A 14,165-nucleotide genomic window follows, 5' to 3' on the forward strand; every position below is an offset into this window, starting at 1 on the left:
TTACCACCGGGATTCTGCCCTGGGTTGGTCAGTCCCGTGAGACGCAAACCGGGGCGGTGTGCAGCATTTCTCTCTTGGAGGGCAGCAAGTAAAAGGGTTAGCTATGGCATCTTTAATCAGAAAGGTGATCAGCACTGCGAAAGCTCCAGGGGCCATCGGTCCATACAGGTAACGACGCGGGCGGGTGCGCGGATGGACTCTGGGCTTGTGGGGTCGGGGATCCGAGGTTGGAATAACTCTGGGTCAGACCTGGAGCGGGCTTCGACCTTCATCGGGTCCAACCTCCTCGAACACGCTGAACCCGGGAAACTGAACCCGGGAAAGGGGTTAACATACCCTTTCCAGTGGGAGCCCCACTGGCAACAGGAGCTTGTGTTCCCTGGGACTCTGCCCGGAACTGGAGGCCACAGAGTTCTGCCTGCCAAGTGGTCAGTTTTTTTAATTTTTGGACTTTTTTTTGTTTGTAACCATTTTATCCAGATATACTTCACATGCCCATAAAATTCACCCCCTTAAAGTGTACAAGTCAGTGTTGTTGTTGTTGTTGTTGTCGTTATTGTTTTTATTATACTCACAAAATACTCACTAATACATAATTTCAGAATATGTTAATCACCTCCAAAAGAAACCGCATACCCATTAGCAGTGACTCCCCATTCTTTCCTGCTAACCCCTGGTAACCACTAATTTACTTTCAGTTTCTGTGGATTTGCCTGTTCTGGACTTCTGTAAATGGAATCCTACGATATGTGGTCCTTTGTGACTGACTTCTTTCACTTCGTATAATGTTTGGTCTAACCCTCTCTTAATTCAAAGGAATAAATCCCATGAACAGATGTGTCTCTCTGGAGAGCTGAATTTTTTTGACAGAGACGCTTAGAAAATCGCTGCTCATCTACCTAAGACACTGATATTTACAACCCAAAGAGAAATGCAGTGGGATGTGTATAAATTAGTTGCCCATGCTTATTTCCCACTAATAAAATCAAAAACAGATCACAACGAAAATCATTTGCTAAGATTGCCCTGACATGCTCTAGCTAAATGTGTATATACTGGCCAGAAAGTCTACACCGTGTACATGTACTCCCACTTGTCAGAAGTGCTGTTAATATAAAAAAGTTAATTGCTTTCTTTTTTAAGTTTATTTATTTATTTTGAGAGAAAGAGAGAAGAGAGAGTCGCAGGCTGACAGCGCAGAGCCCGACGTGGGGCTCATTCCCACAAACCTCAAGATTATGACCTGAGCCGAAATCAAGAGTCTGATGCTTAATCGACTGAGCCACCCAGAAGTTTCTAAATTACTTTTTTAAAAAAACTGTATTTTCTTAAAATGTCTCAGCTTTAAAACTACTAAATCTCATCCTATGCATTCTTGGAGACTTTTTGTCTCTAATATAATTTTTGTTACGTTAAATACTTCATAAAGTATACCATGTAACCCTTTCCCCATTTTTCCTTTTAAAAATGTAGTATCTGATCACGGTTAAAAGAATCACAGATGGAAAACTTCTACAACTGAACCACTTGGACTATGATATAATACATGTATTGAGTACCTACACTATGTCAAGCACAGCAGAGGATGCAAAAAATGTGTAAGAATCAATCCAGTGTGAAAGACATTCACACACATAGAGGAGAGAAAAGGAAACATTTTCATTTAGTGCATGCTGCATGGCGGCCACTGTGACAACCACCTTCTTCTCTGAGTCCCATCCTCATTTTATAAAAAAAAACAAACCTGTGTCCGAGGTCAGACAGTCCGTAAGTGGCAGAACTGGATTTGAACAAGCCCTAGCTCCGTCCTCTAAACCACACTGCCATGAGAAATAGCACTCCTAGGTGGCAGAACAATAATTACGATAGCAGGGTTAGAAATAAGTGCAGTGGGAATAAGGAGTCATGGGGGCAGGGATGGCAAAAAAAAAAAAGGAGAAGAAAGAAATTGCTGGTAACTGGGGACAGAGGAAGAGAAAGATTTAAGAGGACTCCTGCGACAGGTGGTCCTTGAGCTGGGTTTTGAAGGTTAGGTTTGCCATTTGTATAGTACTGTTGTAAAGTGATTTTTAAATTACTTTATTAAGAACTTCAGCAGAAAGTCATTGGGCGAAGTTCATTCCAGATCGAGGGAATGACTTGAGGCATAGTGGTGGAAGAATACATGGCATATTTTTTGGAGGAAGTTTTAGTAATCCAACTACGACTTTTACTCTTTTTCTTTTCCATTTGCCAAATCTGTGTACCACCTATATCATAATTTACTTAACGCTTTTATTTAAGAGGGCTCACTTTAACACCTTTAAAAAGGAAACTTTACAACAGTACTCTAAATAGAAAACAACCTGAGGAAGGTAACAGTCAAAAAAAAAAATAAGCTCAAATAAGTAAAAAGCGTAATTCTGGGAAGCTGCCACAGTTGGCTCAGAACCTAAGACTGCTCTCTCTGTTAAAAGTGATAAATTTCAGGGGCGCCTGGGTGGCTCAGTTGGTTAAGTGGCAGACTTCAGGTCAGGTCATGATCTCGCGGTCTGTGGGTTCAAGCAACGTGTTGGGCTCTGGGCTGACAGCTCAGAGCCCACTTTGGTTCTCTGTCTCCTTCTCTATCTGCCCTTCCCCTGCTCATCCTCTCCCTCTCTTTCTCTCTCTCAAAAATAAATAAACTTAAAAAAAAAAGTGATAAATTTCAGGGCACCTGGGTAGCTCAGTAGATTAAGTGTTGGGCTTTTTTTTTTTTTTTTTTTTTTAGAGAGGGAGAGCTCAAGCTGGATGGGGGCAATGCAGAGAGGGCAGAGGGGGAGAGAATCTTTAAGCAGGCTCCACACCCAGCCTGACACGGGGCTTGGTCCTTTGACCTTGAGATCATGACCTGAGCCAAAAACAAGCATCCAGTGCTCAATCAGCTGAGTCACCCAGGTGCCCCAAGCATCTGCGTCTTAGTCTCAGCTCAGGTCTTGATCTCAGGATCATGAGATCAAGCCCCACATTGGGCTCTACACTGGGCATGAAGCCTACTTTAAAAAAAGAGAAAAAAAAGTGATAAGATTTTTTCCCCCTAAAATGGTATTTTTTCTTTCATATAATTAGAGGATTGATGTCATAATCGCTAACATTTAATGATGTTCACTCAGCACAAAGCACTCTTCTAGGTGCTTTAGGTGCACAGTTATTATTACAGTACTCGTTTTTCGGGTGAAGAAATTGATCTACTTGTGGTTAAATAATATGCCCAAGGTCAACCACTAGGATGGGATATGACAGAATTTGAACTTAGTCAAGCTCTAGAGCTCAATCTTCATCATTTAGTTTGCTATCTCCTGCTATGGAATTACTGAAAGAAAATTGAAAAGGGAATCATTTCCTTACTGTGATTCAGTGTTTGTATATGACCTACACTTTGGGAAACACAGGTTCAGAGTTGGACTTTGAATCTAAATTTTTGTTTTGCTTCTTGCTAAAAATTAGCTTTTAGCAAGGTCTGGACTATGATCATTTTCAGTGCTAAACTGAAGAGTATAAACTTTATTTTGTATGCATTGAGGAGCATTCAAATGTTTTTGTAGAGGAAATGACATGATCAGATTTCTTTTTTTTTTTAATGTTTCTATGTATTTTGAGAGAGAAAGAGAACACACGCTAGTGGGGGAGGGGCAGAGAGTAGGGGGGTAGAGAGAATCCCAAGCAGGCTCCAGATTGTCAGCGCAGAGCCCAACGTGGGGCTTGAACACACAAACCATGAGATCATGACCTGAGCTAAAATCAAGAGTCAGACGCTTAACTGACTGAGCCACCCAGGCGCCCCTGGTCAGATTTCTTTTAAGAGGAAAAATTATTTGGAGAAGACATTAAAGATAGTTATGGGGGTATTACAATAAAAGTAAAAATCAGCAATCTTTTTCCTCCTCTGCTCTGATCGTTCTTCCTCAATCACCCAGTGGTTTTACTTCAGAACAAAATCAACACTTAACCAGACAAAGTGATTATAGAGCCTGGAGCATACACCTTCCTCAAGTGTGTACGTTGTTTAAGAAAGCAAGCAGGGCAGTAATATGCTGGTTGACTTTATAGAGCTGCAAGAAAAAAGAAGGGAAATTTAATATACCAGTATGATGAGAGAAAAAACATCAACCAGGTCACTGTGTGGAGACTTCCCAGGACATAGTGCCCTTAATGCTCTTTTGTATCCAGAGATCATACAAGGCCACTAAAAATGGTGCTAATTTTCAATATTTTATCTTGAAGAAAACCACACTCCCAAGTAACTAGTTATATCCTGATAAAGTTAATTAGACATGTTTTAAGAACCATTTGAAAACAAATTTTTGTGCACAGAGTTTTTATGAGCACAGTTGTTGAAAATTCCAGGTCTTCTCTAGGAAGAATTCAAATGTGTTGAACTTTCAATCCTTGGCATTGTGATGGATGGGGTGTTGTCACCAATTCACTAATCAGCTGAGCACATTTCAGGAGTACCCCAGGACAGAACCTTGAGAGATTTCAACATCACATTGCATTGCTTTCCATTTTGTTAGCGCACTATCCAAATAGTCATGACATTTGGAAGCGATAGTCCATGTGGCATAGATTACAATACATTACAATTACAATGAGAATTCTTACTAAGATTCTTTTGAAAGTGTTATTATCCTTTGAGCTGGCAGTAGAACAGTACACTTAAATGTTCTGGAAACCTAATGACTTGTCTGTGGATAGTAGGTTTCTTATTCTCAGGAAGAGCTAACTAGCTAATTATTTTTGTGAACATCTCTTCACTAATCTATAAGCGATAATTCACATAGCTCGGATAGTCTTAGAGGTCTGTTAGTTTTCTGAGAATAAATGAATTCCTTTTTACTATCATAAATTTTTACTTTTTTTGTTTGCTTTATGTTTATTTTTGAGAGAGACACACACAGAGCACAAGTGGTGGGGAGGGACAGAGAGAGAGGGAAATACAGAATCTGAAGCAGGCTCCAGACTCTGGGCTCTCACCACACAGAGCTCAACGCAGGGCTCGAACTCACAAACTGTGAGATCATGACATGAGGCCAAGTCAGATGCCCAACTGACTGAGCCACCCAGGTGCCCCAATAAATTTTTTGACCAATGGTAATGCAAATGGGCTTAAACTATATTTCAAATATAGGGAAAGTTAAAATTACTTTGCAAAGGGCCTAAGGTAGCCTAATTCTACATAGGACAGTTAATAGAAACCTTGTTAGTTGATGATACTTTTCAACCTGAAGAAAGCTTACACATTAACAAACTCCATAGTTACCTGTTTCTGGGCCAGGGTGAATAGCTATCTATTATGGCCCAGATAGTTGAGAAGAATTTCTAGACTTTCTAAATCCTATTAACCAAGTTTAAATCTACCCTCTTTCGCTCTCCAAGCCCACACAATAAGCCAGTGGGTCCTGCTAAAAAGCTACTTTACTGACAGCCAAAGTCATTTAAGCTAGTAAGTGGTTAGAGAGCAAAACATGAACAAGAAGTTATTATGTGCCCACTAGTGCAAGGAATCACCTAGGCCCTGCACAGCTGGAGACAGTAAGACACAGCTCCTGCCTTCAAGGGGTTTACAGTCAGTCTGGCATACCCCAGAAATAGGATAAGAACAGAACTAGTTATACTATAAGACAAGATCCTGCTTATGGTATAAGAATGGCTCCTCTGAGGTTCAGATGAAAGAAAGGCTTAGTACTTGCCCAGGGAAAGTGTGTGTGTGTGTGTGTGTGTGTGATACGGTTTTCAGTGTAGTTTTGTTTACAGTAGCAAAATATTGGAATCAAGGGGTGCCCAGGTGGTTCAGTCGATTGAGTGTTGGACTCTTGATTTCAGCTCAGGTCATGATGTCACCGTTGGTTAGATCGAGCCCCTCATCATGCTCCATACTACCAGTGCGGAACCTGCTTGGGATTCTCTTTCTCCTTCTCTCTCTCTGTCCTATCCCTGCTTGCGATCTTTCTCTGTGTCTCTAAATAAATAAATAAATACATTTTTAAAATATATTGGAATCGATGGTAACTAGTAAAGTATGTCCAAACAATAAAATACTATGCAGCTGTCAAAAGAATAAGGATGCATTCTGCATATAGTTACAGAAAGATTGCGATATACCATTGAGTGAAAAAAGCAAAATGTAGAAGAGCATTTAGTATACCATATGTTATATAAACAGGGAAAAGATATATTTCATTTTTACTCATATATGCGTGCAGAAACTTTGGAAGAATACGTAAAGGAGAGCATTCGTTATCTGTAGGGGCTGGAAACTGGGCAGGAGGAGGATAAGGAGAGAAAGGAGGAGATTTTTCACTGAGATTATTTGTATTTCTAGATTTTTGATCCATGTGAATGTTCTCTTATTCAAAAAATTAAGAAAAGAATTATAGGGATGCCTGGCTGGCTCAGTCAGTAGAGCATGCGACTCTTGATCTCAGGATTATGAATTCAATACCACATTTGGTGTAGAACTTACATACATACATACATACATACATACATAAGTATATACATACATACTATATTTTAAATCATAAAGAGAAAAATTATGGTCAGGGAAAATCAGGGGAAACGAAGATTAGAAATGAGAATGTAATATTAGAAATGTAACGTTGGAAATGAGAAGATGCTCTTTCTAAATAAACATGGAAATGATAAAACAATTTTACTTCTAAATTTAAATTGATACTAAGTTTTCTTTATCAGGATTTTAAAAATGGTGGTACTTAATGCCACTGAATTGTGTACCTAAAAATGGTTAAAATGATAAATTTTATCTTATATATGTATATATATATATATTTTACCACAATTAAAAAGAGAAACAACAGAGGTGTTTTCTTTATCCAAAAACTAATACATTTTTTTAAGTTGGTTTGTTTGACTCTTTTTCAGGTCTCAGCATGGCTTATTCTGTTTCTTGTGATTGTACCCTAATTCTGAAATTTAGTATCCTCATTACAAAACAAGCCTTTTCCAAAAACAAGCACTTTATAGAAATAAAGTGTTCCCATCATAGGTGGATCCTTAATTGACACTTCAAGAAGCAGTAATGAATCTTGTCCGAGAATAACTACTTCTTTTCTAGCAGTGCTCTTCGCATTGCATTTTTGTTGTTACTGTCTTGCAGTTCTGTTGAGGTGTAAGTTACATTAAAGTTCACCCATTTTAAGTTTAGAGTTCCATGAGTTTTGGTAAATTCTTAGAGCCATGCATTTGCTACCACAGTCAAGTTTTAGCACATTTCCATCACCCCCCAAAAATTCCCTCATACCCATTTGTGGTCAGTCCCCACTGTCCCCAGGAAGTCACTAATCTACTTTCTGCTGTTACACTTTCTCTTCTAGAATTTCATATAAGTGGAATCAAATAATATGTAGTCTTTAGTTGGATCTATCAGTGGATGTTTATTTTTTGTTTTTCTTTTTTGCTATCATAAATAATGCTGTTCTGGACAGTCATGTGAAGTCTTTGGACATATATTTTCCTTTCTTTTTGGTATAGCTGCCTAAGAAAGAAATTGCTGGGTTGTATATTAAGTATATGTTTAAGTTTTTAAGAAACTTGCCAAACTATTTTCCAAAGCATCTGGACTATTTTTGCACTCCCGCCGATGGGGTACATATTACAGGATTCTGGTCACTCTACATCCTCACCAATCCTTACTGTTATCAGTGACATCTTATTGGGTGTAATGGTATTTAGTGAGGTTTTGCTTTACATTTTTCTAATCAGTAATAATGTTGAGCATCTTTTATGTACTCTCTAGCTCTCATATGTCTTCTTTTATGAAATATCTGCTCAAATCACTTGCCCATATTTTATTGGGTTGTTTATGTTACTGAGCTATACGAGTTCTTTATATATTCTGGGGACAAGTGCTTTGTTAGATATATGTTTTGCAAATAGTTTCTCCCAATCTGTGACTTGTGTTTCCATTTTCTTAAAGATCTCTTTCAAAAAGCAAAAGGTTTTCATTTTAATGAAGTCCTATTATTCTTTTATTTTACATTTTGTGCTTTTTGTGTCCTAGCAAAGAAATCTTTTAGCATTGAATTTTGTGTTTTATATTTTATATACATACTGTATTTCCGTTTATTGCAGTCAGGCTGTGTTAGTCGACAGGACCATTTACATTTCAGGACAGATAGGCATGGACCCTGCAAGTGGACAGCTCGTGCCAGGAGGGGTGGCAGAGGAAGCCAAACAAGTAAGTCATTTTTCACACTTGAAGTTCCCTTCTTTATTGCTTTTTAATACTGAAAGTATTAAGAATACATTTGGCTGATTTTTTATAGAGGTTATCAGATAAATGCTTTTAAAGTTACTTACTGATTGATTTAAGACAGTTTTATATCAGCAGAAAGTCCAAACTTTGAGGAATCATTTAACAACAACAAAAAAGTCTACCTTCCAAGGGTGACTTCAAACCTGAATGTTTGGATAGTCACTAAACTGCAGTAATTATTTTATAGTATATACATATATCAAATCATCATATTACATACCTAAAACTGATGCAATATTATATGTCAGCTCTCTCAATAAAATTACTTAAATCTCAATTAAATTATTGAAATCAGATAGCATCTTGCCACTTCCACACGGATTGGGAAATTTCTTATCAGGGCCACTTAGCTGAAAAAAAAAAAAAACAAACCCACAGAAGTAACAGTCAACATTTGTTAGTAAGAGAGAACTATCAAAGATTATGTGCAGGGGCGCCTGGGTGGCTCAGTCGGTTAAGCAGCCGACTTCGGCTCAGGTCATGATCTCGCGGTCTGTGAGTTCGAGCCCTGCGTCAGGCTCTGTGCTGACAGCTCAGAGCCTGGAGCCTGTTTCAGATTCTGTGTCTCCCTCTCTCTGACCCTCCCCCATTCATGCTCTGTCTCTCTCTGTCTCAAAAATAAATAAATGTTAAAAAAAATAATAAATTTAAAAAAATAAAAAAAAGATTATGTGCAATATGTGTCTTTTAAAATAAGAATGAGGAGTATAATTCTAATCCAATAAATAGAATTAAATTATAATTTTATGCATTCACTGAGTCATTTATAATATCCAAAGATAGAAAACAATCTAAATGTCCATCTGTAAGGAACTAATGAAATAAATCATGCTAGTTCCATACAACTAAATTAATGTGGAAAAATCTCCCAACATAAATTGGTAGGTGATAGAATAAAACACAGATGCAAAACAGCTTTGCACAATATGCTACCATCTGTGTGTGTGTGTGTGTGTGAGGGTGTGTGGGGTGGGAGTGGTGTGCATTTATGCTGGTGTAAGTATTGACTGTCTCTTCAAGGATATACAAGAAGCTGGGGAAGAAGGAAGTAAGGGTAGGAGACATCTTTTCACTGTATATGGCTTTTTTATAGCTGTTGAATTTTTTTGCCATATCTATGTATTACCTATTTAGAAGACTTTTTTTTTTTTTAATAAAAATATCAGGGTGTTTTCCGATTCTGTGTCTCCCTCTCTCTCTGCCCCTCCCCAGTTCATGCTCTGTCTCTCTCTGTCCCAAAAATAAAATAAAAAACGTTGAAAAAAAAAAAATATCAGGGTGCCTGGGTGTCTCAGTCGGTTAAGCACCTGACTCTTGGTTTCAGCTCAGGTCGTGATCTTACAGTTGTGAGATTGAGCCCTGCGTCGGACTCCACACTAAGCGTGGAGCCTGGTTAAAATTCTCTTTCTATCTCTCTCTCTCTCTTCCTCCTCCCTCTGCCCCTCCCCCACATGCATGTGTATACTCTCTCTCAATTCAAAAAAAAGAAGAAAAAAATAAATAAAAATATCAAATATAATGTGCCCAGTAAAATAAAGAGGAATAATGAATTGAAAAAATTGTACATTAAGGAATGAGTGAAAAACTGATGTTTTTCCAAAGGCCAGAGTGTCAAGCATATGCATAATTTACTGATACTGTTTTTTGAGAAAAAGAACTCTTTAAAATCAATTATCGCTTTAAAAGCAAACATGTTTTAATGCTCACTAGCTCTTATTTACCCTCAAAGCAATACAGAGTTCTGAACTCCAGAAGCTATCTCTTTCAGCTTAGTGGACACTGGCTGAGAACTTTGCACCCTCTAGCACTGAAGAAGAGACTTCAGTCTAGTCTTTCTACTCACAAAAGGAGACAAGGTCTCACTATATTTCAGAAAGATTCATTCCATTACAGGAAAGCCAAGAAGCAATTCCCTTGTATAGAGGTGGCCCAGAAGGAGTAGAATTTCCTAGAACGGGAGGATTTTTCTGCAATATAAGCTATTTAAGGAGATATTGGTAAAAGTTGATTAATTGAGTTGAAATAAAGCTTTAATGTAACATCCATCCAGTGCCTTAGGTCTTTCTTGCCTTGCTTCATAGGCTCTTACAAACATGGGTGAAATTCTGAAAGCTGCAGGCTGTGACTTCACTAACGGTGAGCAACTCGATATTCCTTCACATTTGTTTGATACCTGTTTGATTCCTTCACATTTCTGTTTGATAACTCTTTTTGAAGAATATGGAGCATCCAGTAACATGCCATGCCATATCTTGGTTGCTTTTGAAAGCTGTTTTAATTTCAGTCCCATTTTAATCAATTCAGTCGCAGAACCATATGTTTTTCTAAGTAATATTTTGAGTGAGACCAAATAGCTAAACCTAATAACGATGTATGTATCTTTTAGTGGTAAAAACAACTGTTTTGCTGGCTGACATAAATGACTTCAACACTGTCAATGAAGTCTACAAACAGTGTAAGTAATTTGGCTTCATTACTGTATTCCGTTTTAAGAGAAATGAGTGTATTGACCTTAATGATTGTCCATTATGAATTAAGAGTGATAGGAGATGCTAAAGAAATGGCCATAGATCCTGTCCTAAAAGAATTGTCTGATTGGAAACAGTGTGCCCCCATGAAAAAGATCCAAGATACTTCTATGGGATTCCCTAGAATAATATACTACAGTCTTACAAATTCATTTTCCGAAAGCTTAATATCGATACACTCTTCTCAGGCTTTTAAGCCCTCCTAATAATAACACATAGATTGTATTTTTTAGTGCTGTGATATGACCTCGCCACCATCTCTGTTCTGGCTCTCAGAATCCTTAGCTGGTTAATTAGTTAATGGTTTTATGCCTTGGTTTCTTCATATGCAAAATGGGGATAAAACTTTATAGGGTTGTTTGAATGCTTAAATGAGTTCATATCACATAAGTATCACTTTAAAAATAAAACCCTATTCATATCAAACAAGATCAAAGTCTCAAAGCATGTGAATATTTTCCTTTTTCCCAGAAAGCGAAGACATGTTTAAAAGTATTCACTGTCATAGGAATCCTATGGCAAAATATTTTATCAAACTAATATGAATGTTAGCTTCTTTTTTTTCAGTGTTGCTTGTATCTAAGCACTGATAGATCTATGAAGCACTTACCAGATTCTTGATTGTGCAGTCACAATACAGTGTCTGAAAACTAAAATGAAATTCTTTTAAATTTAGATTTTAAGAGCAGTTTTCCTGCAAGAGCTGCTTACCAGGTTGCTGCTTTGCCCAAAGTAAGTACACTTTAAAATGACTAATGTACACAATTTTAAATGCCTACATTGTTTTCTGAATATAACAAACTAAGCACTTTTGCAGGAAATTTTTAAAAGAAAAAAAAGAAATAATCTCTGTTTTCCAGGATCTGTTTTTTTTGTTTGTTTGTTTATTTACCTTAGAGAGAGAGAGACAGAGCACAAGCCGGGGAGGGGTAGAGAGAGAGGGAGACACAGAATCCAAAGTAGGCTCCAGGCTCTGAGCTGTCAGCATAGAGCCCAACGCAGGGCTTAAACTCACGAGTAATGACATCATGACTTGAGCCTAAGTCAGATGCCCAACCAACTGAGCCATCCAGGCACCCCTCTGGTTTCCAGGATCTTAAAGACTAAAAGGAAATACCCAATATTATATGTACAAGGAAAAAAAATTAAGAAACTTAAGAATTTTTTTTTAATTTATTAATTTTTGAGAGAGAGAGAGGGAGCACAAGCCGGGGAGGGGCAGAGAGAGAGAGGAGACAGGGAATCCCAAGCAGGCTCCGGGCTGTCAGCAGAGAGCCTGATGCAGGGCTTAGACTCACAAACTTCGAGATCATGAGCTGAGCTGAAATCAAGAATCTGACACTTAACAGACTGAGCCACCTAGATGCCCCAAGAAACTTAAGAAATTTTTAAAAGTTGTCTTAAAAATTAAGAAAATTAAAAATTAAGGCCACACATAGACCTTCTATTAGAAAAAGAATCTCAAAACCAGTGGCTCACATATTTTCTCACCATTCCTAATTTGGTATTCGAGCCTAATCAGAAGCTCTTAGTAGCACGGTATTCCTGCCTACAAAGAAGCAGCCCCTACTGACTTCCACTTGTAATTGTGAGTGGTATTTTTTATTGTTTTAATTGGCTGTTACCGGAATGCTCAGTATCATCAAACTTAATTAAGGTATTGGGTATAGTAGAATGAGCTCTGAACTTGGAATCAGAAGACATGGGTTTGAACCTCTGCCACTTAGCTCTGTGTCCTGGGACAGGTTGAATAACCTCTCCAGGCTTCAGCATATCATTCTCTGGACTGAGGAGAGAACACTGTCTGATATAGCTGCAGTGAGAATCCTATGTGCTAATGCTTATGGACGTGTTCGGCACAGGAGCCTGGCCTGTGGTAGGTTCCCAGGGAACGCCTCCTCGTCCTTTCTTTCTTTGAGAAATTTAATGTTAAAAACGCCCTATTGCTGTTAGTTGCATACGTTTTTAGTAGGTATTGCACAGCTCTCTTAATTTGTAAAAAATTACCTAAACGTTGCTTCCTTATTTTCCCTGCAGGGAAGCCGTGTGGAGATTGAAGCAGTGGCTGTCCAAGGACCTCTCACAACGGCGTCGCTATAAGCGGGGCCGGCATTATTCAGTCTGGAATCTCAATAATGTTTTTAAATTAACATCTTAATTTTTACAGTTGACGTTGGAAAGTGTATGATTGACTAAAACATTGGAAGTCACTATGGAAATACCATATAATAAGGGGAATTGAGTGTGAACTGAAGATTGGATGACAACTCCCGTTACTGGTGTTATAAATCACACGCATACTCGTGACTGGATGTGGGGAAAAAAACGTGCATTCCGTACTTCCTCAAATAAATGAAAGTAAAGGGAAATAACATGTAGGAGAGAGAGGTTGCTATTCCTGATAAATAATAAAAGCACACCTAATTCAATTAAAGCCTATTAATTTAACGATGTGCAATATTGAATTCTCACGTCAGCTGTATAACTCTGCTTTCACTTGAGTAAAATTAAAGTACTGAAGTTTGAATGATAGAGGTGAAGGGGAAGAGAGTGGACCACAATTTTCATAGATAATATTTTTCTAATGGAAATAAACAGACATGCAGATTTTCCTTGGTGTGATCTGTTCACTTATTTTTTAACAGTTTAATTTATACATTAAAGCACTTACCTAAAGGTGGGGGAACCATGAAGTTAAAACTCCAACTATTTTTTTCTCAAAACTTATTTCTGACTTTCTGCATGTTTACACTGTTGTAATCAGGCTGTGTATAACTATTTTGTGTTTGATTCATTAAAGTCTTTTAATTTAGATGAGGACTACATGAATACTTCCTTGCTGTAGAATAAATTCCAACGCAGAAGTGTATAGATTAAAAAGAAGTACCCAGGGGCACCTGGGCGGCTCAGTTGATTAAGTGTCTGACTCTGGATTTTGGCTCAGGTCATGATCCCACAGTTCGTGGGATTGAGCCACCAGCACAGAGCCTGCTTGAGATTCTCTCTTTCCCTCTCTCTCTGCCCCACCCCTGCTCACGAACATGCACGCGTTCTCTCTCTCAAAATAAGTAAACTTTTTAAAAAAGTAAAAGTACCCTTCACTCACTGTCTATCCCACTTACCTCCCCAAAGAGAACCACTGCTAAGAGTTTTCACTATAACCAGCAGACCATTTTCTTTACATACTTGATCATCCAGTTTGGTTTCCACTTGTTTACGTAAGTGGCACTTTATTGTGTTATTCTCAGGTTGCTGTCTTCTGTCTTGAAGATTTTCCGTATACATAGGTATATGTCTACCTCATTTTTTAAACTGTCAGAGAGTGTTCTTTTGTGAGAACATGC

At 38.1% G+C, this 14,165-nt stretch overlaps 1 protein-coding gene across 1 annotated transcript; it reads left to right on the top strand.

Annotated features, from left to right (window-relative positions):
* Nucleotides 1-5: 5 nt before the first annotated feature.
* On the top strand, nucleotides 6-13,635 carry RIDA (reactive intermediate imine deaminase A homolog). Its single transcript, XM_049633048.1, has 6 exons — nucleotides 6-168; nucleotides 8,110-8,215; nucleotides 10,375-10,429; nucleotides 10,680-10,748; nucleotides 11,498-11,553; nucleotides 12,859-13,635. Exons 1-6 carry the CDS (start codon nucleotides 104-106, stop codon nucleotides 12,919-12,921), a joined length of 414 nt encoding a protein of 137 aa, XP_049489005.1. The 5' UTR covers nucleotides 6-103; the 3' UTR covers nucleotides 12,922-13,635.
* The last annotated feature ends 530 nt before the right edge of the window (nucleotides 13,636-14,165 follow it).

The sequence above is a fragment of the Panthera uncia genome, chromosome F2, assembly GCF_023721935.1.
Source record: "Panthera uncia isolate 11264 chromosome F2, Puncia_PCG_1.0, whole genome shotgun sequence".
Classification (NCBI taxonomy): Eukaryota; Metazoa; Chordata; class Mammalia; order Carnivora; family Felidae; genus Panthera; species Panthera uncia.